Source organism: Salmo salar, chromosome ssa02 (assembly GCF_905237065.1).
Source record: "Salmo salar chromosome ssa02, Ssal_v3.1, whole genome shotgun sequence".
In the NCBI taxonomy this organism is placed as follows: Eukaryota; Metazoa; Chordata; class Actinopteri; order Salmoniformes; family Salmonidae; genus Salmo; species Salmo salar.
Genome location: NC_059443.1, coordinates 23667531 through 23694018, shown reverse-complemented (window position 1 = coordinate 23694018; position 26488 = coordinate 23667531). Strand labels below are relative to the sequence as shown.

The 26488-nt window shown below is 43.1% G+C and overlaps 3 protein-coding genes across 13 annotated transcripts; all 3 read right to left on the bottom strand.

Moving 5' to 3' along the window:
* Positions 1-344: 344 nt before the first annotated feature.
* Positions 345-5420, bottom strand: LOC123723678 (gastrula zinc finger protein XlCGF57.1). 3 transcript variants are annotated; one of them, XM_014158104.2, is made up of 3 exons: positions 3898-5420; positions 3054-3564; positions 345-2636 (listed from the first exon to the last, which is right to left on the bottom strand). In XM_014158104.2, the coding sequence occupies exons 2-3, from the start codon at positions 3508-3510 to the stop codon at positions 1213-1215; spliced, it is 1881 nt and encodes a 626-aa protein (XP_014013579.1). In that variant the 5' UTR covers positions 3511-3564; positions 3898-5420; the 3' UTR covers positions 345-1212. The 3 variants fall into 3 exon arrangements, with proteins under 3 accessions (XP_014013579.1, XP_014013573.1, XP_014013570.1); XM_014158098.2 differs by having other exon boundaries at positions 4050-5419; XM_014158095.2 differs by having other exon boundaries at positions 3926-5111.
* Positions 5421-6934: 1514 nt separating this feature from the next.
* On the bottom strand, positions 6935-18751 carry LOC106578847 (zinc finger MYM-type protein 1). 4 transcript variants are annotated; one of them, XM_014158058.2, is made up of 3 exons: positions 18461-18751; positions 7638-10295; positions 6935-7494 (listed from the first exon to the last, which is right to left on the bottom strand). In XM_014158058.2, the coding sequence occupies exons 2-3, from the start codon at positions 10212-10214 to the stop codon at positions 7492-7494; spliced, it is 2580 nt and encodes an 859-aa protein (XP_014013533.1). In that variant the 5' UTR covers positions 10215-10295; positions 18461-18751; the 3' UTR covers positions 6935-7491. The 4 variants fall into 4 exon arrangements, with proteins under 4 accessions (XP_014013533.1, XP_014013542.1, XP_014013552.1 ...); XM_014158067.2 differs by having other exon boundaries at positions 18511-18737; XM_014158077.2 differs by lacking the exon at positions 18461-18751 and adding an exon at positions 18221-18399.
* Positions 18752-19412: 661 nt separating this feature from the next.
* Positions 19413-23786, bottom strand: LOC106578889 (gastrula zinc finger protein XlCGF57.1). 6 transcript variants are annotated; one of them, XM_045712930.1, is made up of 4 exons: positions 23471-23786; positions 21393-21772; positions 21208-21283; positions 19413-20971 (listed from the first exon to the last, which is right to left on the bottom strand). In XM_045712930.1, exons 2-4 carry the CDS (start codon positions 21738-21740, stop codon positions 19587-19589), a joined length of 1809 nt encoding a protein of 602 aa, XP_045568886.1. In that variant the 5' UTR covers positions 21741-21772; positions 23471-23786; the 3' UTR covers positions 19413-19586. The 6 variants fall into 6 exon arrangements, with proteins under 6 accessions (XP_045568886.1, XP_045568887.1, XP_045568888.1 ...); XM_045712931.1 differs by lacking the exon at positions 23471-23786 and adding an exon at positions 23394-23464; XM_045712932.1 differs by lacking the exon at positions 23471-23786 and adding an exon at positions 23215-23399.
* Between the last annotated feature and the right edge of the window lie 2702 nt (positions 23787-26488).

Here is a 26488-nt window from a genome sequence, read left to right as displayed (position 1 = left end):
TTGACTCAGGGGTGTGTACTGACTCAGGGGTGTGAATACTTATGTAAATGAGATATTCCTGTATTTAATTTTCAATACATTTGCAAAAAGTTCTAAAATCATATTTCACTTTGTCACTATGGGGTATTGTCTGTACATGGGTGATATATATATATATATTTTTTTTTAAATCAATGTTAAATTCAGGCCTTAACACAAAATGTGGAATAAGTCAAGGGGTATGAATACTTCCTGAAGGCACTGTACGTGCTATATTAATTCCTAGCATCTATTAGGCCTACATTGTACAGAAATGGTAAGCTTCAAAACAAAACACATCCACCTAATAAAATAATATATCAATATACAATTTTTTGAAATAATTTATTGCATTGTGCAAGGTTTGGTTAAACAGCCTTAACATTGTTGTTCATATTTATTAGTCAATGTAATGACTTAGTAGATATCAAGTCATTGACACATTCTTATAACAACAGTTGCCTAATCATTTAGAATAAATACAATGTAATTAATCAGTTAACACTATTTATCACACAGCAAGACAACACTACTATTTATCACGCACACCAAGACAACACTATCAGTTAAAGTAGGTTATAGATTCAGTACATAGGCTGTATAAAGAGTATTTGTTTCTTGTATGTACTGCAGAGACCCAATCTGCTCACCTTCATAAGAAAAAACTTGTTATCATACATTCAGTAAAATAGTGACAAGATTTTAGATATAGTACAAAACAGAGATAATTCACTCTAAATAGTAATTGACATGATAGTCTACCTTACATTTAAGTCACTTTATTGCGCTATAATCACATCTTGACGTTTTGATGAATCATCTACACCTAAAGCCATGGCAAGTGGGAAAGTATATGCATTTGTATTTTGTAGTGAACTATCCCTTAAACGTCCAGAAAACAAATCTGAAACTGCATGCAAACTAAAAACTCTGCCCAGCATCTAGCTGTATCTAGTGGAGTGTCAATGTCTGGAGCGATTGGACCTTTGAATTGATGCTTCCTACATCATCTTGTTTGTCCGCTGTAATAGTCAGCCAAATACCCCACCACCACCTCAGTGTTCTGGTGAAATATGGCTCATCCCCCAGGTAAGGGCTATACATTGGGAGTAGTGAAAAGGGTGAGTTACCCCCATAAAGCATAATGCAATGAGTTTGAGAAAGGCGCGACACAGCCAGGCAAATCATTATCAATCAGCGACACTGAGCCAGGTGAACAGAGAGGTGGTGGGTGCGAGCGAAGGTCCGGAGGCAGCGGGGGCAGGAGTACGGTCTCTCCCCAGTGTGGGTCCTCATGTGAGTTTTAAGGTGGCCGACCAAGCGGAAGCTCTTGTCACACTCCTGGCAGGGAAAGGGACGTGAACCATTGTGGATCCTCATGTGTTTCCCCAGATCCCCTGAAGAGGTATAGCAGCCGTGGCAGACAGAACATTCATACGGCTTCTCTCCAGTGTGAGTGCGTATGTGTTTTGTGAGATCTCCAGACTGAGCAAAGCTCTTGCTGCACTCCGAACAGACGTATGGTCTCTCACCTGTGTGAGTGCGTTGGTGGTTCTTCAGATGTTCCAGTCGAATGAACTGCTTGCTGCACACTGTGCAGTGGTAAGGCCTCTCGCCGGTGTGTGAGCGCATGTGTGTCTTCAACGCCCCAATGTCTATCACCTTCAGGCCGCACTCCCCACACTGGTGGCCTTTCTCATTGTTGTGGATCTTTAGGTGAAGCCTCAGGTTTCTCTTGATAGAGAAGTCTTTACCACACTCTGTGCAGTGAAAGGGTTTCTCCCCTGTGTGAGAGCGTAGGTGAATGGTCAGACTAGACTTGTATCCAAACTGCCGGTCACAGTGGGAGCAGGAGTACTGCTTTTTGCCAGAATGAGTGGTCATGTGACTCCTGAGACCCTTCATACGGGCAAAATCCTTCCCGCATTCCTGGCATTTGAATGCCTTGACTCCAGAGTGTATCAGCAGGTGTTTGCGTAAACTGCCGCTCTCCGCAAATCTTTTGCCACACTCCTTACAGGCATAAGGCTTCTCTCCGGTGTGAATTCGCATGTGAATGTTCAGGCTCTGAGGACTACAGAGGATCTTGCCACACTCTGAGCAATGGAAGCCGACATCCAGACAGACCACAGGCTTAATGTCCTGAGGTTCAGTGCCCTCTGGTTCGTGACACTGGTGAGGTCCCAGTCCCCAACAATTCTTGAAGCTCTTCCCACAATCGGCACAACTGAGGTGTCCATTGGTGCTGACAACAGCCATTTTGTGTGAAAGCTCACAGTGGTTTTGCAGACTGCCCAGGTACCTGAATCTGCGGGCACACTGTGGGCAGGTGTAGAGTTTCACCGAAACCCTGTGGGGACGGGCAGGTTTCCGGGGAGTGGCTGAAGGGTGGATCTGGCGGGTGTGGATACTAAGCAGCCGTGGGGTTTGGAACATGAGGCTACAGTGGAGGCAGCTGTGTGCTGGGACCGTCTCTGTTCCACTGCTCTTTGAAAAACTGTTTCTCAACATGGCCAGATACTCCTTCTGGTGGTTCCACTTGATGTGCTTCTCCAGGAAGGAATGGTCGGTGAAGGAGATGGTGCAGTATGTGCAAGGAAAGAACTGAGGAGAAGAGACTGAGGGAGAGGGAGAGTGGTAGAAGCAGGGGTAGAAAAAGACAAAGAGAGAATACTAGATGGTTATAATAAGAAGAGTATTTTTGACCTGACTCTTTTTATTGTTATTATTGCTATTGACTGATGTACTGCATAGTTGAGGGCGCTAGCACATAAGCCTTTCACTGCACCTTTTATACCTGCTGTAAACTGTGTATGTGACGAATAAAATGTGATTTGATTTACAGAAGAGGGACATGAAAACCAAAATAAGAAACAATATAATTCCAAAAGTAAACGAGAGTAGTCTTATAGTTTCATGATGAATCTTAAATTCAAAGTCGATATCAAATAGCCATTTAGCCTAGTCAGTCAATATCAAATATTCATGCAAATTTTAAGATTACACAGATTTTAAAGATGGGTGTGCATGCATACCTCTGTTGCTGTCTGTATCCCTCCTGTCTTCGGTGTCCTCATCTGTGTTTTCTTCACCCACATTCTCCTCCTTCATGAAACACACTTGAGTTTCTCTCTTAACCACCACCTTATGTATTTCAGAATCAGAATCATACTCTGCTTTCATCTCTACTGTTCCTTGGCTAATGTAAACGGAATCTGTTTCAGTCTTGGTTATGACGGATCCAGAATCCTTGTGGAGTGCTCTAGAATCCAAGCAATGACTCTGCACTTCAAAGTCTGCTGGTTCCTCTTTAACTTGGATGGAGTTGGAAGTGACCCCTTTCGTGTTGGGAGAGGGAGCTTGGCTAATGTCTGGTTCTTCTCTTTTGCAGTTAACATCATCTGACTGTGTTTCACACTCTGTTTTGATGGGGTCTCGATGGTGTTTAGACCTCTTGATTTTGTGTTGCTTTTTCACAGGTTTGTTCTTCATCTTGTTGACTAGTGTGTCTCTGCTAAGGTCAACACCTTCCCATTACTTTACATTCTGTGGAGAAAAGACCATGTTTGATTGAACATCACCCTTACAGAGAGCTACCAGGGATCATAATAACCCATCCAACATGTAAAAAGTAAGAAACCCCAATTCTGCATTAACTATGCTGAAGTCTGGTTTAGTAATCTCAATAGCCTACTACTTCATAGCCCTTCATTACACCGCATTATCATCATTACCACGGTCAAATGGACATCCTGCTAGCATGCAGAGTAACTTTTGGTTACAACCTAACTAGCTATATTTTTACGCCGTCGTTGGTAACCTTTATACGCTTGCATAGTTGTAGCAAGATAGCTAAACGTGTCTGTTAGCTAACGTTACCTTGCTACTTTGTAAGATTGTCACCCACCAAATGTAGCTATCTTGATTATGAAGACAACCACGAGAGGAAAATGTTGTGTTTCTCGTATAAATGCTCACGGATAAAAAAAAAAGCAGCCCAGCATAGTTTTGAAAATAGCTTTGCTAGCTACCTTATTTCTGATTGTTGTCATCTGAAACAGAGGCGGAAGAGGAAGCGAGACATCCCACTCCCTAATTATTCTGGTTCATCTACGGTCAATGAACTAAGCAGACCAGACCAAACTACTAATGCATTGGAGAGCCACCACGTTAAGAAGACCGGAACTGACCATTTTATTTCAATGATCAACGGCCTGAGTGGGACATCTTTATTTATCCACCATCTTTAACCGGAAAGACGCTGCATTTCCTGGATTGTTAACGTCATGAAACCTGTCCAATCAGGCAAAGGTCCCTGGGTCATGTGCGACTGATTCGAATGATTAATTCTAGCCACATTCATTCTCGACAAAAAGTATCTGCCATAGAGAACGATGGAGGCCTCTAGTGGCCAACAGGCCGAATTAGCATGGCCAGCACAATTGAGCGATTCCACCATTTTAATGTAGCCAACTGGGTGGGACTTACAACTTCATTGGCTGATCACTCCTGGAGACCCTGTTGCAGTCATGTCCAACCAGGCCATCAGGAGGGATCAGCCAATTGTGAAGAAGAAAATTGACCACCTCATAATGGAGATTACCGCAATGTCGCTGCCCATGCTGTCACAGACACTATAATCACAGATAGAACACTGAGCCAGATATTTTACTGGATGTAAACGTGAAGCATCCGGTTGGCGTTTCTACTCACTACAAAATATGGTGAAGAGATGAAGCCCAGTGGCCAGAAGTAGGAGAAGATGAAGCGAGATGGATTTTGTCCAACATTCTGCAAATGTTCTAATCAATGAAGCATTTTATCTCCATACAGTTTTCTGTTTCCAAAACTAGAATCCGTAACAGTATATATCCGTAACAAGGCATTTTGTAGACTTGACCCTTTGCCAAAGTTTTGCAAAAATTGTGTTGTTTAGAAGGAGTGCAAGGGCAAATTGAGTTATTACACATGCACATTTCACAGAGTTGGTGTTCCCTAATGGAAATAGGAAAATAAATGCTAGAACGTGCCAATAGGATCTCACTAGCTCGTGCTTAGCTCTGCCCACCTCCTTGCTTGTTCTGCCCACTATGATGAATTTGCTCCCATTGGAAACAACAGGCTCTGGTCTATCTTGGGTTAGTTATAAAAAAATATTTGCTGTAATAGCACATATACAAAGATGAGTCTTCTATCTATCTCTATGTTATCAGCACAGAAAGGGAAAAGTTACAAGTACACTACATGACCAAAAGTATGTGGACATCTGCTCGTCGAACATCTCATTCCAAAATCATGGGCATTAATATGGAGTTGGTTCCCCTTTTGCTGCTATAACAGCAACATTTAGTGGAATGCCTTCCCACTCACTAGATGTTGGAACATTGCTGCAGGGACTTGCTTCCATTCAGCCACAAGAGCATTAGTGAGGTCGGGCACTGATGTTGGGCGATTAGGCCTGGCTCGCAGTTGGCGTTCAAATTAATCCCAAAGGTCTTCAATGGGGTTGAGGTCAGGGCTCTGTGCAGGCCAGTCAAGTTCTTCCACACCGATCTCGACAAATCATTTCTGTTTGAACCTCGCTTTGTGCACGGGGGCATTGTCATGCTAAAAAAGGAAAGGGCCTTCCCCAAACTGTTGCCATGAAGTTGGAAGCCCACAATCGTCTAGAATGTCATTGTATGCTGTAGCGTTAAACTTTCCCTTCACTGGAACTAGAGGGCCTAGCACAAACCATGAAAAACAGCCCTAGACTATTACTCCTCCTCCACCAAACTTTAAAGTTGGCACTATGCATTCGGGCAGGTAGCGTTCTCTTGGCATCCACCAAAACCAGATTCGTTGATCGGACTGCCAGCGTGATTCATCACTCCAGTGAACGCATATCCACTGCTTCAGAGTCCAATGGCGGCGAGCATTACACCACTCCAGCCGACGCTTGGCATTGACATGGTGATCTTAGGCTTGTGTGCGGCTGTTAGGCCATGGAAACCCATTTCATGAAGCTCCCGACAAACAGTTATTGTGCTGAGGTTGCGTCTAGCGGCAGTTTGTAACTCGGTAATGAGTGTTGCAACCGAGGATAGGTGATTTTTACACACTACGTGCTTCAGCACTCAGCAGTCCCGTTCTGTGAGCTTCTGTGGCCTACCACTTTGTGGCTGAGAAGTTGTTGCTCCTAGACGTTTCCACTTCACAATAACAGTACTTAGTTGACCGGGGCAACTCAAGCAGGGCAGAAATTTGACGAACTGACTTGTTGGAAAGGTGACATCCTATGATGGTGCCACTCTGAAAGTCACTAAGCTCTTCAGTATGGGCCATTGTACTACCAATGTTTGTCTATGGAGATTGCATGGCTGTGTCCTCGATATTTATACACCTGTCAGCAACGGGTGTGGCTGAAATAGTCAAATCCACTCATTTGAAGGGGTGTCCACATACTTTTGGTATCAGATTTGTAGCAGTTGCGCCCTTCTCATTTTATAGCTTTATCAAAGCAGTACTTTCTGTAATAGTGTTGTCGAAGATGAAATGTGTCCATTGAATTAGCAAGATGACGGTTATTGTAACCAATATCTAAACTACAGCGGAGGCTGGTGGGAGGAGCTATTGGAGGACGGGCTCATTGTAATGGCTGGAATGGAGAAAATAGCATAGGAACAATAATCTAATTGGTAGAGACCATCACTATCAAGATGTGGGAATCACAATGTAGCCTTCATGCTTGGCCCAATCATCTTCAATAGAATGAATGTGTATGATTATTAGCAACTGAGACATGGTGCAATATCAAAACCAGTGCAGGCCATTGATGGCATATGGATTGACACAAATCAGTTATGACAGGCTGTTTAAGTGATTACTGTATAATTGATTTTAAAGTCATGTCTAATGTGCAATTACCAAACGTGTCCTCTTTCACATACTTTATTCACAGCAATCATTGTTACTTTTGTCATCCCCAGGCAGTAAGTCGGGCATATACAACCATCTGTGCATCACTCTTCCCTTGTTAACGAACTACAAAAATGTTATAACTGCCTTAATGTTGCTGGACTCCAGGAAGAGTAGCTAATGGGGATCCATAATAACTAGAAAATACAACACAAAATCAAGAATTGGCATGCTGTACTCAACAATTCAAATAAGTCTTTGGGTGCAGGGTCCAAAAGGCATATAAACTACCAAAGGAAAACAGGCATTCAGCAAAATAGTTTAAGTTTTAATGTTCTTTAGTAGCAACAGCAGAGGTCAAACAAACTGACATCTTTCGATGACACTGATAGCTTTAGTCAATGCTGACTGCAGTGCATGAGAAGGGTTGAGGTCTCCAGAGGAAGAATGAAAGGTTGTGGACATGTGCACATGCTTACAAACAGGAGCTACACGCTGCTTTTAATACATTACTGGCATCATGGGACCTTTTACTCCCTCTCAGTAGTTCAGGGAGTTTCCACCATCCAGTCTCCATCACTGTTGGAAACAAACCAATTCAAAACACAGTTGGGCCGAGAAAAAAAAATAAAATACTATTTACATAAATATACAATCTATTACACATAGACGCAATAAAAAAAAAAACAGCACAATTAAAAAAAAAATTAAATTAAGGTTACCTTGAATATAAAGTCCATTCTTCTCATAGTTTGGTTGGCAAACTGGTCAATGACCCTCTCATACCAGTGAGGATTCTTCTGCAATGATTTAAGAATTCTCCTTTCTATGGATAGGATTGCCAGGTTCTTGAGTCGCTCTTGTCCCATGGTGTTCTTTGTGTAGCTTTTCAGCCTCTTCAGACGAGAGAATCTGCTCTCCACACCTGCTGATGTTGCCCCTATAGTTGCAACTAGGCACATGAGCCGGTACACCTCAGGCATCACTTCATTCAATCCACACCCCTTGAAATGCAAGATTCTGTCACACAGTTTTCGACTGTTCCCTTGAAGCTCCTCGCCACAGTAGAACACTTGCAGCTCATTTTTCAGTTTTTCCATGTTGAAAAAACGGCCATAGCTCTGGGACAGGCTTTCCATTGCATTTGTAGGGAATTCACTCCGGAATGACTCAAATTTCTCATCATCTAACAACTCCATGTATCTCCTGCTGTCCAGGCTTTGGAACCTCTGTGCTATTTGTGTGTTGATATTGTCATGGATTGAATCGTACAGTGATTTGTACGTCTGCATTACATCCTGAGTGCCCTGCCTCCGCTTCCTTCTGTGCATAAACTCTGGATCATCTGTCATGTTCGAAGCCTTCTGATATATAGCACTAAATTCTTCTTCAGATTTGTGCTCCTCTATCTTGAGTAAAATATTCTCAATCCTCCTCTTACAAAATTCTACATCCATGGCATTCTGTTGCACACTGTCAAAAACCACATCTGTGCAAGCAAATATATATTCAAAAGTGAGAAGTAAAAAAATAAAATGAAAATCTTCCAGCTGTGTCTTGAACCCATTTGCATCGAAAATCGTGTCATCATCCATGTTAGGATGCTCTGTGATACTTGTGAATGTGTCCAACAGATGCTCAAAGTTTTTTGCCACCGTGTTAACGACTCTGGACGTGAAATTCCAATGTGTTGGTGCGTTTTTTGGCAAACTTGCACAAGCGGCCTTTTCTAGCAGCATTCTATTAGTGGACTTACAAAAAAAAGTTGCGAAGCCACCCAGTGTGGCAAAGAAAACCTTGGTCTTGGGCATAGACTTCACGCTCTGGCTTAATACGGAGTTGAGGGGATGTGCATAGCAATGCACAAAGGTGGCGCTCGGAGCTACAGCTCTTACTTTTGCTTGCAGATCATTTAAATCAGAAGCCATTACAGCAGCGCCATCATATGTTTGAGCGACTAGTTTCTCCACAAAGTTAAACTCTGACATCTCCGAATTCACTAGATCAAAAACAGACTGTGCATCTCGCCCAGCTGACACATCAAAGTAGCCCAAGAAACGCTCCTGGACACACCCCCGATCATCCACATACCTGACAATGACAGACAACTGCGAATGGTCTGTAGTTTCATCCATTTGCCATGAGAAAAATGGAGCAGCGTCAACCTCGCTTTTAATCTCACTTCTAATTGATGATGCGATAGCAGTTATCAAGTCGTTCTGAATTGTTCTTGACATTCCAGTGAACACAGTTGAAGATTCCATATGCTGAGCAAGTAAAGCATCATACCGCGCGATTACCTCTGCCAATTCCCTGTAGTTGCCTTTGTTTGCGGAACTTTCCGTCTCATCGTGCCCCCTAAAAGCCAACTCTTGCATGCCTAAGTATGCAATGCTGTCAATGAGACGTTTAAGAACATCCCTGTTTCTTCGGACCTTCTCATTGTGTTGCGCAGCTTGAATACGCAGGCCTTCATTAAGTGAGTGATTGGCACGATGACTCGGCTGTCCCAAAAGCTTGAGTTTTGCGTAGGAGTTGAGATGCTCCCGGCTTTCGTCATGCCGTTTAGCTGAACGGTCAATGTTCTTCAGGTCACTGAACCCCCCTTTAGCCCAAGGCTCAAACGTTCCAAAGAGCAGACAAGGCCAGCAATACAAGCGGCATGATGAAAGACTCCCTGTTAGCCATTGATACTTTTTATACCAGTTGGTATTGAACGCCCTCCTCACTTTGTCATCCTTCCTTATGTACTTGATTTCAGGCAGAGGTCGACCCTCGGTTTTAATTTGCACCCTTTCTGTGGACTCCAAAGAATGAAACGGGGTCTTCAACAAAAAATCCACAATGTTGTCAGAATTCGCGACCTGGCAGGTGTGGATAAGTAGCTGCTGTGGTGTGTGGAACATGCAACTGCAGTGGGGGCAGCTGTGTGAGGGGGCGTACACTTTAGTTTCTATCTTAACCACTCTGATTTCAGAATCATGCTCAGTCTTAATTTCCGCCGTTCCTTGGCTAATGTAAACAGAATCTGTTTCAGTCTTGGTTTTGATGGTTAAAGAATCCTGGTGGAGTGCTCTAGAATCCAAGTGACAATTTGATCTGATTCCGTTTTGTTCCTCACTTGTTTCATGCACTTCAAAGTCTGTTTCCTCCTCTTTGATTTGGATGATGTTGAAAGTAAACCCATTACTGCTGAGAGAGTGTGCTTGGCCAATGTCTGAATCTTCTCTACTGGAGTCAACATCATCTGACTGTGTTTCACAATCTGTTTTGATGTGGTCACGATGACTTCTAGTCATCTTGGTTTTATTGCGTTTTCCCAGGTTTGATCTTAATCTTGTCGATTGGTTATTGTCTACACCTTCCTCTTCATTTGCATTCTGTGGGAAAAAAAAGAGTTGATTTGAATAAACGTCACCCTTGCAGAGACACCAGGTCAGGAATCATCATGACAATCATCTTATCCAACACCACAAAGTAAAACAAACAAGCTGGTACATACTAAGGAGAGCATTTGGTTACAACATGCATTTTTACATAGCTAATCGATGGGCGAGCTAGCTAGCTAAGTTGCATAGCTAGCAAGACAGTAGCCCAATATTGGACAAAAGCAGCCTAACGTTACTACTTAGTCCAAGGACCTTACATGTTGTTTAAAGGGCGAATTGGCTCTCGAATCCAAAACAGCTAAATACTCATAAACGTGAATCGATTCTTAATTGCAGTACGGTTCTAGAAACATAAATCCCTCTACTTTCATCTCACATCAAAATAATTTCACAAATGCAAAATATACACTTACTGTAAGCTAATTAGCACAGGTAGTCGACTGTCTTTCGTAAAAAAGCGCTGTAACATGGAAATATGGCCGTGTGGGGAACCCTAACCCTATAAAAAGGTGTGTATCAATTTAATCTTTGGTTTATTGAAAATTATTTCTCGGCAATATGAAAGATAAGGTCCTTATGCTTCCAAAACCGTACCGCAAGTGATGCGTGTCAAATGTTCAGGCCGAGCGTCACTGCTCTTAACAAAAACTACCCACTACAGAAGACACCTTAGTCCAATTACTCTTTTTATGTGTAATGCAGAGCCATATACAATGCATTCAGAAAATAATCACACTCCTTTACCTATTCCACATTCTGTTTTGTTACAGACTACATTTTTATTGGTTCAATTGAGATTGTGTCAATGATCTACACACAATACCCCATAATGTCAAAGTGGAATTTGTTTTGTAGTTTTTTTTAATTAAAGCTGAAATGTCTTGAGTCAATAAATATTCAACCCCTTTGTTATTGCAAGCCTAAATAAGTTCAGGAGTAAAAATGTGCTTAACAAGTCACATAAGTGGCATGGACTCATTCCGTGTTCAATAATAGTAGTTAACATGATTTTTGAATAACTACTCCATCTCTGTACCCTGTAAGGTCCCTCCATCGAGTAATGAATATCAAGCACAGATTAAACCACAACAACCAGCAAGGTTTTCCAATGCCTCGCAAAGAAGGGTACCAATTGGTAGATGTGTAAAAATTAAAAAAAAGCAGATGCTGAACATCCCTTTGAACATGGTGAAGTTATTAATTAGGCTTTGGAAACTGTATCAATACACCCAGTCGATACAAAGATACAGGCGTCCTTCCTAACTCAGTTGCGGAGAGGAAGAAAGCTGCTCAGGGATTTCACCATGAGGCCAATGGTGATTTTAAAACAACTACTGAGTTTAATGGATGGATCAACAACATTGTAGTTACTCCACAATACTAACCTAAATGACAGAGTGAACAGAATGAAGCCTGTACAGATAAAAAAAATATTCCAAAACATGCACCCTGTTCGCAAGTAATACTTAAGTAATACTGCAAAAAATATGACAAAGAAATATACTTTTTGTCCTGAATAGAAAGCGTTATAAACTCAGCAAAAAAAGACATCCCTTTTTCAGGACCCTGTCTTTCAAAGATAATTCGTAAAAATCCAAATAACTTCACAGATCTTCATTGTAAAGGGTTCAAACACTGCTTCCAATGCTTGTTCAATGAACCATAAACAATTAATGAACGTGGACCTGTGGAACGGTCGTTAAGACACTAACAGCTTACATACGGTAGGTAATTAAGGTCACAGTTATGAAAACTTAGGACACTAAAGAGGCCTTTCTACTGACTCTGAAAAACACCAAAAGAAAGATGCCCAGGGTCCCTGCTCATCTGCGTGAACGTGCCTTAGGCATGCTGCAAGGAGGCATGAGGACTGCAGATGTGCCCAGGGCAATAAATTGCAATGTCCGTACTGTGAGAAGCCTAAGTCAGCGCAACAGGGAGACAGGACGGACAGCTGATCGTCCTTGCAGTGGCAGACCATGTGAAACAACACCTGCACAGGATTAGTACATATGAACATCACATTACAAACATTTCTAAAAACACATTTTCACTATGTCATTCTAAGGTATTGTGTGTAGATGGGTGAGGGAAAAAATATATTTAATCCATTTTGAAATCAGGCTGTAACAAAATAAATGTGGAATAAGTCAAGGGGTATGAATACTTTCTGAAGGCACTCTCTGTGTGTGTGTTATATACACACACACACACACACACACACACACACACACACACACACACACACACACACACACACACACACACACACACACACACACAGCTCAGGTGTAATGGAATGGAACTGAACTGAGTCATGGTCAAGGGCTAGCAAGATACAGTTAAAGTCAAGTTTACAAACACTTAGGTTGGAGTCATTAAAACTCGTTTTTCAACCACTCCACAAATTTCTTGTTAACAAACTATAGTTTTGGCAAGTCGGTTAGGACATCATTGTGCATGACAAGTAATTTTTCCAACAATTGTTTACAGACAGATTATTTCACTTAATCACAATTCCAGTGGGTCAGAAGTTTACATACACTGAGTTGACTGTGCCTCTAAACAGATTAGAAATTTCTAGCAAACTATGTCATGGCTTTAGAAGCTCCTGAAAGATTAATTGACATCATTTGAGTCAATTGGAGGTGTACCTGTGGATGTATTTCAAGGCCTACCTTCAAACTCATTGCCTCTTTGCTTGATATCATGGGGAAATCAAAGGAAATCAGCCAAGGCCTCAGAAAAAAAAATTGTAGACCACAAGTCTGGCTCATCCTACGCAAGTATAAACACCATGGGACCACACAGTCGTCATACCGCTCAGGAAGGAGACGCGTTCTGTCTCCTAGAGATAAACCTACTTTGGTGCGAAAAGTGCAAATCAATCCCAGAACAACAAAGGACCTTGAGCGTTATTTGTAACTTATTTTGTACATAATGTTTCTGCAACCGTATCTTACGGCAAAAAAAGAGCTTCTGGATATCAGGACAGCAATCACTCACCTTGGATTAGACAAAGCTTTTTTCTACAACAAGGACGACGCACAAGACATTTTCCAAACACCCCACAGGCCCGACATCCCCGTTATTTGCAAGAGGAAGCGACGCAGGTACAGAGGACAAAGAGCCGGATGCCTGGTCAGGACCCGGAGAAGGCAAGTGGGAAAGCTGCCGTTACTGTCAATACTACTCGCCAACGTGCAATCATTGGACAATAAATTAGACAAGGTACGATCACGAATATCCTACCAACGGGACATCAAAAACTGTAATATCCTATGTTTCACGGAATCGTGGCTGAATGACGACATGGATATTCAGCTAGCGGGATATACGCTGCACCGGCAAGATAGAACAGCACACTCCGGTAAGACGAGGGGGGGCGGCCTGTGCATATTTGTAAACAACAGCTGGTGCACGAAATCAAAGGAAGTCTCTAGATTTTGCTCACCTGAAGTAGAGTATCTTATGATAAATTGCACACCACACTATTTGACAAGAGAGTTTTCAGCTATACTTTTCGTGGCTGTTTATTTACCACCACAGACGGATGCTGGCACTAAGACCGCACTCAATGAGCTGTATCAGGAAATAAGCAAACAGGAAACTGCTCACCCAGAGGCGAGGCTCCTAGTGGCCGGTGACTTTAATGCAGGGAAACTTAAATCAGTTCTACCAAATTTCTATCAACATGTTAAATGTGCAACCAGAGGGAAAACAATTCTAGATCACCTTTACTCCACACACAGAGATGCGTGCAAAGCTCTCCCTCACCCTCCATTTGGTAAATCCGACCACAACTCTATCCTCCTGATTCCTGCTTACAAGCAAAAATTAAAGCAGGAAGCACCAGTGACTCGGTCTATAAAAAAAGTGGTCAGATGAAGCAGATGCTATCACAGACCGGAACATGTTCTGGGATTCTTCCGATGGCATTGAGGAGTACACCACATCAGTCACTGACTTTATCAATAAGGGCATCGAGGAAGTCGTCCCCACAGTGACTGTACATACATACCCCAACCAGAAGCCATGGATAACAGGCAACATTCGCACTGAGCTAAAGGGTAGAGCTGCCGCTTTCAAGGTGCGGGACTCTAACCCGGAAGCTTACAAGAAATCCGGCTATGCCCTGTGACGAATCATCAAACAGGCAAAGCACCAATACAGGGCTAAGATTGAATCATACTACACCGGCTCCGACGCTCGTCTTATGTGGCAGGGCTTGCAAACTATTACATACTACAAAAGGGAAGCTCAGCCGCGAGCTGCCCAGTGACACGAGCCTACCAGACGAGCTAAATCACTTTTATGCTCGCTTCGAGGCAAGCAACACTGAGGCATGCATGAGAGCATCAGCTGTTCCGGATGACTGTGTGACCACGCTCTCCGTAGCCGACGTGAGTAAGACCTTTAAACAGGTCAACATACACAAGGCTGCGGGGCCAGAAGGATTACCAGGACGCGTGCTCTGGGCATGTGCTGACCAACTGGCAGGTGTCTTCACTGACATTTTCAACATGTCCCTGATTGAGTCTGTAATACCAACATGTTTCAAGCAGTCCACCATAGTCCATGTGCCCAAGAACACAAAGGCAACCTGCCTAAATGACTACAGACCCGTAGCATTCACATCCGTAGCCATGAAGTGCTTTGAAAGGTTGGTAATGGCTCACATCAACACCATTATCCCAGAAACCTTAGACCCACTCCAATTTGCATACCGCCCAAACAGATCCACAGATGATTGCACTCCACACTGCCCTTTCCCACCTGGACGAAAGGAAAACTTACGTGAGAATGCTATTCATTGACTACAGCTCAGCGTTCAACACCATAGTAACCTCAAAGCTCATCACTAAGCTAAGGATCCTGGGACTAAACACCTCCCTCTGCAACTGGATCCTGGACTTCCTGACAGGCCGCCCCCAGGTGGTGAGGGTAGGTAGCAACACATCTGCCACGCTGATCCTCAACATTGGAGCCCCCCAGGGGTGCGTGCTCAGTCCCCTCCTGTACTCCCTGTTCACCCACGACTGAGTGGCCATGCATGACACCAACACCATCATTAAGTTTGCAGATGACACAACAGTGGTAGGCCTGATCACCGACAATGACGAGACTGACCTCCTCCCTATAGGCTGAGACCTGGCCAGGTGATGCCAGAATAACAACCTATCCAGCAACGTAACCAAGACTAAGGAGATGATTGTGGACTACAAGAACAGGAAGACCGAGCACACCCCCATTCTCATCGACAGGGCTGTAGTGGAGCAGGTTGAGAGCTTCAAGTTCCTTGGTGTCCACATCAACAACAAAGTAGAATGGTCCAAACACACCAAGACAGTCGTGAAGGGGGCACGACAAAGCCTATTCCCCCTCATGAAACTAAAAAGATTTGTCATGGGTCCCGAGATCCTCAAAAGGTTCTACAGCTGCAACATCGAGAGCATCCTGACTGGTTGCATCACTGCCTGGTACGGCAATTGCTCGGCCTCTGACCGCAAGGCACTACAGAGGGTAGTGCGTACGGCCCAGTACATCACTGGGGCTAAGCTGCCTGCCATCCAGGACCTCTACACCGGCGGTGTCAGAGGAAGGCCCTAAAAATGGTGAAAGACCCCAGCCACCCCAGTCATAGACAGAGTGTGCTCTCTACTCCCACACGGCAAGCGGTACCGGAGTACCAAGTCTAGAACAAAAATAATTCAAGTTTATACCCCCAAGCCATAAGACCCCCGAACAGGTAACCAAATGGCTACCCGGACTATTTGCATTGTGTGCCCCCCCCCAACCCCTCTTTTATGCTGCTGCTACTCTCTGTTTATCATATATGCATAGTCACTTTAACTATACATTCATGTACATACTACCTCAATTGGGCCGACCAACCAGTGCTCCCACACATTGGCTAACCGGGCTGTCTATCTGCATTGTGTCCCGCCACCCGCCAACCCCTCTTTTACGCTACCGCCACTCTCTGTTCATCATATATGGATAGTCACTTTAACCCTATGTACATACTACCTCAATCAGCCTGACTAACCGTTGTCTGTATGTAGCCTCGCTACTTTTATAGCCTCACTACTGTATATAGCCTGTCTTTTTACTGTTGTTTTATTTCTTCACCTACCTATTGTTCACCTAATACCTTTTTTGCACTATTGGTTAGAGCCTTTAAGTAAGCATTTCACTGTAATGTCTACACCTGTTGTATTCGGTGCACATGACAAATAAACTTGATTTGAAGATGCTGGAGGAAACAGGTACAAAAGTATCTATATCCACAGTAAAACTGAAAGGCCGCTCAGCAAGGAAGGAGCCACTGCTCCACAACTGCCAAAAAAAGCTAGGCTACGGTTTGCAACTGCACATGGGGACAAAGATCGAACTTTTTGGAGAAATGTCCTCTGGTCTGATGAAACAAAAATAGAACTGTTTGGCAATAATGACCATCGTTATGCTTGGAGGAAAAAGGGTGAGGCTTGCAAGCCGAAGAACACCATCCCAACCGTGAAGCACGGGGGTGACAGCATCATGTTGTGGGAGTGCTTTGCTGCAGGAGGGACTGGTGCACTTCACAAAAGAGATGGCATCATGTGGATGGAAAATTAAGTGGATATATTGAAGCAACATCTCAAGACATCAGTCAGGAAGTTAAAGCTTGGTTGCAAATGGGTCTTCCAAATGAACAATGACCCCAAGCATACTTCCAAAGTTGTGGCAAAATCGCTTAAGGACAACAAAGTCAAGGTATTGGAGTGGCCATCACAAAGCCCTGACCTCAATCCCATAGAAAATTTGTGGGCAGAATTGAAAAAGCATGTGCAAGCAAGGAGGCCAACAAACCTTACTCAGTTACACCAGCTCTGTCAGGAGGAATGGGCCAAAATTCACCCAACTTATTGTGGGAAGCTTGTGGAAGGCTACCCAAAATGTTTAACCCAAGTTAAACAATGTAAAGGCAATGCTACCAAATACTGAGTGTATATAAACTTCTGACCCACTGGGAATGTGAAGAAAGAAATGAAAGCTGAAATAAAAATCACTCTACTATTATTCTGACATTTCACATTCTTAAAATAGTGGTGATCATAACTGACCTATGACAGGGAATTTTTACTAGGATTACATGTCAGTAATTGTGAAAAACTGAGTTTAAATGTATTTGACTAAGGTTTATGTAAACTTCTGACTTCAACTGTAGATACTACAGAGTAAACAAAATACTAGGCTGGTGGAAACACAATTCTGCCTTAGTAAACAGACTTAGGGTTTTGTCTTCGACATACCTTAATTGAACAACATTATCGTCACAGTACAAGTCATAATACCCATAAAACCTAGCAGTCAAACAATGAAATAGTTCCAATTGTTTTTCCACCATACATTTTTCCCGATTGGGGATTTTAGAAACTTCAAATATGGGCTTTGTTTCATGTAGGTTTACCCTGGCGTGACGTTTTGATAACCATGTGACTTTTACTAATATATTCACCTATATTTACGCCCTCCAAAATGAAATGTGTAGTCTTGCATATCTACTTTGATGCTAATTAGCAATTGTTGGATCTGAGAGTAAATAGAGCTGAATATATTGATTAAAGTAACCTTGTCCAAAATATATTTACATGGTTATCAAAACGTCATGCCAGGGTAAGCTTCCACGAAACGCAGCCCTTATTTTAAGTATTTCTACAATACCCTATGGGAAAGATGTATGGTGGAAAAACGATTTGAACCATTTCCCAGTTTGACCGCTAGGTTCTATTGGTGTTAGGACACCTTCACTGTGGGTCTCTACAACAACGGTCACCTGGACATACAACTATCAAAAACAGTAGCACCGAGTTTCTGTACAGTCTCAAATCATAGGTTTAACATGCAGATGAGAGCATTTGAAAACATCATACATTTTTACGTTATCATTGGGAGGTTAGTTAAGTTAGCGAGGTTGCATATCTTTCTGGGTCAGAAATGGACTCTCTTCGCCTGGCTAACGTTAGCTAACGTTAGCTAGCAAGATTAGCTAGATAGTAGATAATGTAAGCTACTTTACTGCTTTTGACGACTAGATATCACCCACCAAATACTGATTGTAAAGATATTAACCATTAGAGGAACAAGTTTATGTTTCTCGTACAAATACTCACGAATAGAAAATAAAGTTTCGCTACTCCGGAAGAATTATGCGTTTCCTTACAGAGGAAGAGGCGAAGCGAGAGGCTTTACTCTCGTTAGAATCTGTCCGCGAGATAAATGTTTTGTTGTTGTATGGAGGTCTATGAGAGTGTCGAATTACGTGAGGCTTTTTTTGATAAAATATAAGTTTCGTAATGTTTAGGTTGTTACAAATGTACGGATATAAGTGGATGCACGTGGCATTGCGGCAGCTAGGATAAAAACGACTTAGTCCTGCCTGTTGTGCCCAAGTTTATCTGCCCTCTCATTGGCTAGAATGGTCCAGCCTGTCTTCCATCATTGAGGGAGGACATGTATTTCCATTGCTAGAGCGGTCACTTGACTATCTTGTCAACATAATAGACAAACATTGCTTTTCTGCAGTTAAAACGTCACGGTACCTGACCAATCAAACAATGGCCCCTCGAATATATGAAAAAATTAGAGGCTGTTGATTGGTGTGTATTCTTAAATAAATATACATTTTCGCCAAAAGTATCAGTTTTGTATCAGCAATTTTTTGTAGCTATGCCAGTTCTGGACTCTAATCTTATTTATCAAGGACGAATTGTGGTCATTGTAATAGCAAGAAGATAGTTATGTATGGCTAAAGCATCTGTTGTAAAGAAGATAGAGCATACCCTTTAATTTACTGTCCTGATTCTCCATAGGCAGACAGGTTGACTCTCACACTAACAATGTTGCCCTAGGTCTGGGATTTCAGAAACAAATAAACTAAATTGTTGAATCAATCCTCTTCAAAAGCTTTCATATTGTAATATGAAATGTACGGCTTATTGTAATATCAAAACCAGCCAGTGCAGGCCAATAATGGTTTACCAATAGAATACTGGGAGACTGAAATGTATGTGATATGAGGCTCTTATTTCAGCTCAAAGAAAACATACAAAAAAACACCAGAACCACACAACAGGCATGCCATCTTTCACAGAATATAGCAGCCTTTATTGACATTACCATTTATTGTTATTAACACAACAAAGTCAGGAACAAAACCATCTTCTGTACATCACTGCTCTTTATTAAATAACTACAACAAGAGTAAAAGAGTTGACTGTATATAAATAATCAAATCATTCAGCAACATCTAGGCAGGTGACCAGAGAGGTGGTGGGCGCGAGCAAAAGTACGATGGCAGCGGGGGCAGGAGTACGGTCTCTCCCCAGTGTGGGTCCTCATGTGAGTTTTAAGGTGACCGACCATGCGGAAGCTTTTGTCACACTCCTGGCATTGATATGGCCGTGAGTTATTGTGGATCCTCATGTGTTTGCCCAGATCCCCTGAAGAGGTATAGCAGCCGTGGCAGACAGAACATTCATACGGCTTCTCTCCAGTGTGGGTGCGTATGTGTTTTGTGAGATCTCCAGACTGAGTGAAGCTTTTGCTGCACTCAGTACAGGTGTATGGTTTCTCACCTGTGTGAGTGCGCTGGTGGTTCTTCAGGTGTGCGTGTCGGAAAAATGTCTTGTCACACACTGTGCAATGGAAAGGCCTCTCCCCAGTGTGTGTGCGCTGGTGGGTTTTCAATGCAGCAATGTTTATGAACTTCAGCCCACAAACCCCACAATGGTAGTTCCTTTCATTGTTGTGGATCTTCAGATGCGTCTTCAGATAACCTTTGTCCGCAAAGTCTTTACCACACACAGTACATTTGAAAGGTCTCTCCCCTGAGTGTGTGCGCAGGTGAAGCTTCAAAGAATAACTGTATGCAAACCGCCTGTCACATTTGGGACAGGATAAAGGCTTCTCGCCAGAGTGAACGGTCATGTGAACTCGGAGGTGCCACATCCGGGCAAAATCCTTTCCGCAGTCTTGGCATTTGAATGGCTTGACCCCTGAGTGTATCATCATGTGTTTGCAATGACTGCTGGCTTCTGAGAAGCTCTTGCCACACTCCTTACAGACGTAAGGCTTTTCGCCGGTGTGTGTGCGCATGTGAATGCGCAGATTCTGAGGACTAGAGCAGCTTTTGCCACACTCTGAGCATGGCATGCCGATGTTCAGACAGACAGGGCCATCCTCAGGCATAGTGTCCTCAGGCTTGTGACACTGGTGAGGTCCCAGTCCCCAGGAATTCTTGAAGCTCTTTCCACAGTCAGCGCAACTGAGGTATCCATCGATGAAAGTAACAGCCATTTTGTGCCAAACCTTGCAGTGAGTATGCAGTCTGCCTATGTACTGGAAGCTCCGGGCACAATAGGGGCAGGGGTGGAGTTTCCTTAGAGAGGGAGAGGGGTGGGCCTGACGGATGTGGACGTGTAGCTGTCGTGGGGTATGGAACATGCAGCTACAGTGGGGACAGCTGTGTGTGGCGGCATACACGGTTTTACTTGTTGAGACTTGGCTTTTGAACAAAGCCAGGTACTGCTTCTGGTGTTTGGTCTTGATATGGTTCTCCAGGAAGTAACAGTCAGTGAAGGAGATGGTGCAGTGTGGACAAGGAAAGAACTGAGAAGTAGAGACTGAGGGAGAGGGACAGAGCAGTGGAAAGAAGGTAGAAAGAGAAAGATGACGGAACAGAACATAGTTATGATTTCCTTCATTTCCTCATTCAACAAAAAAATGCTTGAGTAAATATCTCTGCTAAATATTAATTTCAAAGTTTGGTAAATTAATGTTCAAATGATGTTCAAGTAATCCCATCATCCATTTCAAATGCAGTGTTGAGGGTGGACTGGATGTATGAACTATGCCCTACCTTCATCTGTCTCGTCTGGGTTTTCCTCCTTCACCAAACACACTTTAGTGTCTCGCAGAAGAGTCTTAACCACCACCTTATGGATTAGAAAAATGAAGAAACAACAGTATGTATTAACCAAAAGTAAATACTATTTTCTAGTTACTAACTGTCACATGTTGGGAAAGACCACTAACTCTTCTTACATTAGACAATCTTGTTAGCATCACCACAGGACTCCATGATATCTCGCTACACCGGGTCATAGTACTGGATGTATTTTGATGTTTGATGTGGTTCTTCTGGATGGAAGGAACAGAACGGTTTGGTTCCTCTCCCATTCCCTGCTGTTCAAAGTCTGTTGGTTCCTCTTTGATTTGGATGGAGCTGATATATACCCCTTTAGTAATGTAGGGTGATTGGCTAATGTCTGGTTCTTCTCTATTGCAGTCAACATCATCTAACTGTGTTCCACACTCTGTTTTGATGGGGTCTCGATGGTGTTTAGTCCTCTTGGTTTTGTTGTGTTGCTTTTTCCCAGGTTTGCTCTTCATCTTGTTGACTGGAGTGCTTCTTCATTTGAATTCTGTGGGGAAAAGAGCAGGTTTTATTTAGCATCATCCCTTAGAGAGCTATACCAAGCAGTGATCATATTAATAAACCATGCAACACACTATAAGTCACAGGAAGGCCAAAAAGATGATCAAGGACAACAACCACCCGAGCCACTGCCTGTTCAACCCGCTATCATCCAAAAGGCGAGGTCAGTACAGGTGTATCAAAGCTGGGACAGAGACTGAAAAACAGCTTCTATCTCAAGGCCATCAGACTGTTAAACAGCCATCACTAGCACAGAGAGGCTGCTGCCTATATACACAGACTTGAAATCATTGGCCACTTTAATAAATGTAACACTAGTCACTTTAATAATGCCACTTTAACAATGTTTACATATCTTGCATTACTCATCTCATATCTATTGCATCTTAGCCTATGCCGCTCTGACATTGCTCATCCATATTTGTATACATTCTTATTCCATTCCTTTAGTTAGATGTGTGGGTACTAGGCTTTTGTTTTGTAATTGTTAGATATTACTTGTTAGATATTGCTGCACTGTCGGAACTAGAAGCACAAGCATTTCGCTACACTCGCAATAACATCTGCTAACCATGTGTATGTGACCAATCCAATTTGATTTGACCAATCATCGGGTAATTGAAGAAACCACAACTCTGTATGAACAATAAATGTAACTGCATACGTTTCCAACAGTCAACCTACCAGTAATAATTGGCCTATAGACGGGTTGGTTGTTTAGCAACAAAACCGACGCGAACACAACTAGGGCAAAACAGACGGGGTTGTCTTAAATTTTTGATAACATGTAAACTATATTTCGTCTCCAATGTCTATTGAATACATAAATACATTTGCAAAATGAGAACTTGTCTCTCAAATACATCGTTACAGTTGTTGGTTAGCTAGTTAGAGGAATTTAGCCATTATAGTATAGATGACGTGGCAACAGTTAAAACACCTCAAAAAACGACACGGCAGCTTCTAGTCATTGTTGATGTTAGCTAGTTGGACATCCAGAATCACAACACATGGAGTTCTGCCCCATTGAAGCATCGTTTTCGTGACGTTGTCAGCTAACCCTTCAATATGACATTAGCATTCATGTTGCTCCCAACCCGCTCAGACATAAGCATAGCTCGTTATAGGATTATATTACCTAACGTTACTTACTGTTGCAGCCAACTAGCTAGCTACTGTTTTGAGCTGCTAGTAGCCTAGTCTTTGTAAACGAGAACAACACAGCAAAGGCCAATTACTTTGTATCTTGTAAATTCTCAATGATAGCTCAATGATAGAATGGCACACAGCTTCGCATTCCTTTGTTGACGCCATAAAACGCTGCACTTTCTGGTCTATGTCCGCAACGTTCCACCACTGATAGAACAAGGTCGTCACTAGTTACCACAGCCACAAAGTCATAAACCCCGCCTTTTTAAAATATCATACCTCATTTAGCAGGCACTCATATACCGTAGTGAATGCATACATTTTTGTACCGTTCCCCCGTGCGAATCGAATGCACAACCCTGACGTTACAAGCGCCATGCTCTACCAACTGAGCCACACGGAACCTATTTCTACAATTTCTCAAAAATGTGGGTTTAAACCTTAATCACACTGCTAACCTTATGTCGAAACCAATTTAGATGTTGTGGCTTTGGTAACTTGTGGAAACCATAGAAAAAGGGAACAGATGTTTTACCGGATGTATAAATCTGAAGCATCCGGTTGGAATTCCCACTTCACACCAAATATGATGAGAAGAAGCCCAGTGGTCTAGCCTGGCCACTGAAGTATAATAAGAATGAGCCTGATGACTTGCACTAAATTCTTCCGCTGCTCTGTCGTTCGCTACATACTTTAGTCTGAGACTCCCATAATTGAAGTCGTTTGTTGTGAAGAGGGGCACGAGTATCAAAGCCAACAACATATTTTCAAACCACCGCTTTACCCAGGGAGAAAGACTGCCCCCTTCTCATTGAAGCATAGACAGCGTTAAAATCACTAGACAGTGATAGCGCTGACGTCATCCACCTATTCCTATGGAAAACTCCCAATTGCGATTTTGAAACGCGCTGCGCCATATTGCCACAGAATAATCAGCAAGATATTTCACAGGATGTATTAGTGTGAAGCATCCGGTTAGCGGTTCCACTCACTACCAAAAATGGTGATGAGAGAAAGCCCAGTGGCCGGCAGTGGGAGAAGATGGAGTGAGATGGATTTTGGCCTACATTATGCTAATGTTCTCATTGACGAAACGTTTGACCTCAATACAGTTTTCTGTTCCCAAAACTAGAATCTGTTACGAACAGAGTGGACTAATTTTAGTAGATTTGACCCTTTACCAAAGTAAAAAAAAAAGAAGTTGTTTAGAAGGAGTGAAAGGGCGAATTGGCTTGCTGGAGTGTTTACGGACATGTTCAATCTCTCCCTATCACAGTCTGCTGTCTCCACTTGCTTCAATATGATCACCATTGTTCCTGCACCCAAGAAAGCAAAGGTAACTGAACTAAATGACTATCACCCGTAGAACTCACTTATGTCATCATGAAGTGCTTTGAGAGACAAGTTAAGGATCATATCACCTCTACCTTACCTGACACCCTAGACCCACTTCAATTTGCTTACCGCCCTAATAGATCCACAGAGGATGCAATTGCCATCGCACTGCATACTGCCCTATCCCTTTTGGACAAGATGAATACCTACGGCAGAATGCTGTTCATTGTCTATATCCCTGCCTTCAACACAATGATACCGTCCAAGCTCATCATTAAGCTCGGGGCCCTGGGTCTGAACCAGGCCCTGTGCAACTGGGTCTGGGACTTCCTGACAGGCCGCCCCCAGGTGGTGAAGGTAGGAAACAACACCTCTACTTCGCTGATCACCAGCACAGGGGTCCCACAAGGGTGCGTGCTCAGCCCCCTCCTGTACTCCCTGTTCACCTATGACTGCGTGGCTACGCACGCCTCCAACTCAATCATCAAGTTTGCATACGACACAAACGTAGTAGGCCTGATTACCAACAATGACGAGACACTCTACAGGGAGGAGGTGAAGGTCCTGGTGGAGGGGTTCCAACTGATCGTATACTTCTGGAAACAGCAGAGGGAGCACACCCCTATCCACATCTACTGGACTGCAGTGGAGAAGGTGGAAAGCTTCAAGTTCCTCGGCGTACACATCACTGACAATCTGAAATGGTCCACCCATGCAGACAGTGTGATGAAGAAGGTGCAACAGCGCCTCTTCAAAGTCAGGAGGCTGAATAAATTTGGCTTGGCCCCTAAGACCCTTAGAAATTTTTACAGATGTACAATTGAGAGCATCCTGTCAGGCTGTATCAGCGCCTGGTACGGCAACTGCACCGCCCAAATCCGCAGGGCTATCCAGAGGGTGGTGTGGTCTGCCCATTTGCCTGCCCTCCAGGACACCTACAACACCCGATGTCACAGGAAGGCCAAAAAGATCAAATGACATCAATCATCTGAGCCATGGCCTGTTCACCCCGCTATCATCCAGAAGGAGAAGTTAGTACAGGTGTATCAAAGCTGGGACCGAGAGACTGAAAAACAGCTTCTATCTCAAGGCCATCAGACTGTTAAAAAGCCATCACTAGCCAGCTACCACCCGGCTACTCAACCCTGCACCTTCGAGGCTGCAGCCCTATATACATAGACATGGAATCACTGGCCACTTTAATAATAGAGCACTAAATCAAATCAAATCAAATTTTATTAGTCGCATGCGCCGAATACAACATGTGTAGACCTGTAGACCTTACAGTGAAATGCGTACTAGTCACTTTAATAATGTTTACTCATCTCATCGGTTTACTCATGTATATACTGTATTCTATTCTACTGTATTTTAGTCAATGCCACTCCGACATTGCTCGTGCTAAATATTTATATATTTTTTAATTCCATTCTTTTACTTTAGATTTGTGTGTTGTTGTGAATTGTTAGATATTACTGCACTGTTGGAGCTAGGAACACAAGCATTTCGCTACACCCACAATAACATCTGTTAAATATATGTTTGTGAACAATAAAATTTGATTTGGATTATTGCACACCCGCACAGAGTAGGCGGTCCCTAATGGAAATATGCAAATTAACACTGGAGTGATAGATGAGCAGATGGTGATGTGCAAGTAGAAATACTGGTGTGCAAAAGAGCAGAAAAGTAAATAAAAACAATATGGGGATGAGGTAGGTAGATTGGGTGGGCTATTTACAGATGGGCTATGTACAGCTGCAGCAATCAGTTAGCTGCTCAGATAGCTGATGTTTAAAGTTAGTGAGGGAAATATAAGTCTCCAGATTCAGCGATTTTTGCAATTCATTCCAGTCATTGGCAGCAGAGAACTGGAAGGAAAGGCGGCCAAAGGAGGTGTTGGCTTTGGGGATGACCAGTGAGATATACCTGCTGGAGCACGTGCTACGGGTGGGTGTTGTTATTGTGACCAGTGAGCTGAGGTAAGGTGGAGCTTTACCTAGCATAGACTTATAGCAGACTTGGAGCCAGTGGGTCTGGCGTCGAATATGTAGCGAGGGCCAGCCGACTACAGCATACAGGTCGCAGTGGTGGGTGGTATAAGGGGCTTTGGTGACAAAACGGATGGCACTTTGATAGACTGCATCCAATTTGCTGAGTAGAGTATTGGAAGCTATTTTGTAAATGACATTGCCGAAGTCGAGGATCGGTAGGATAG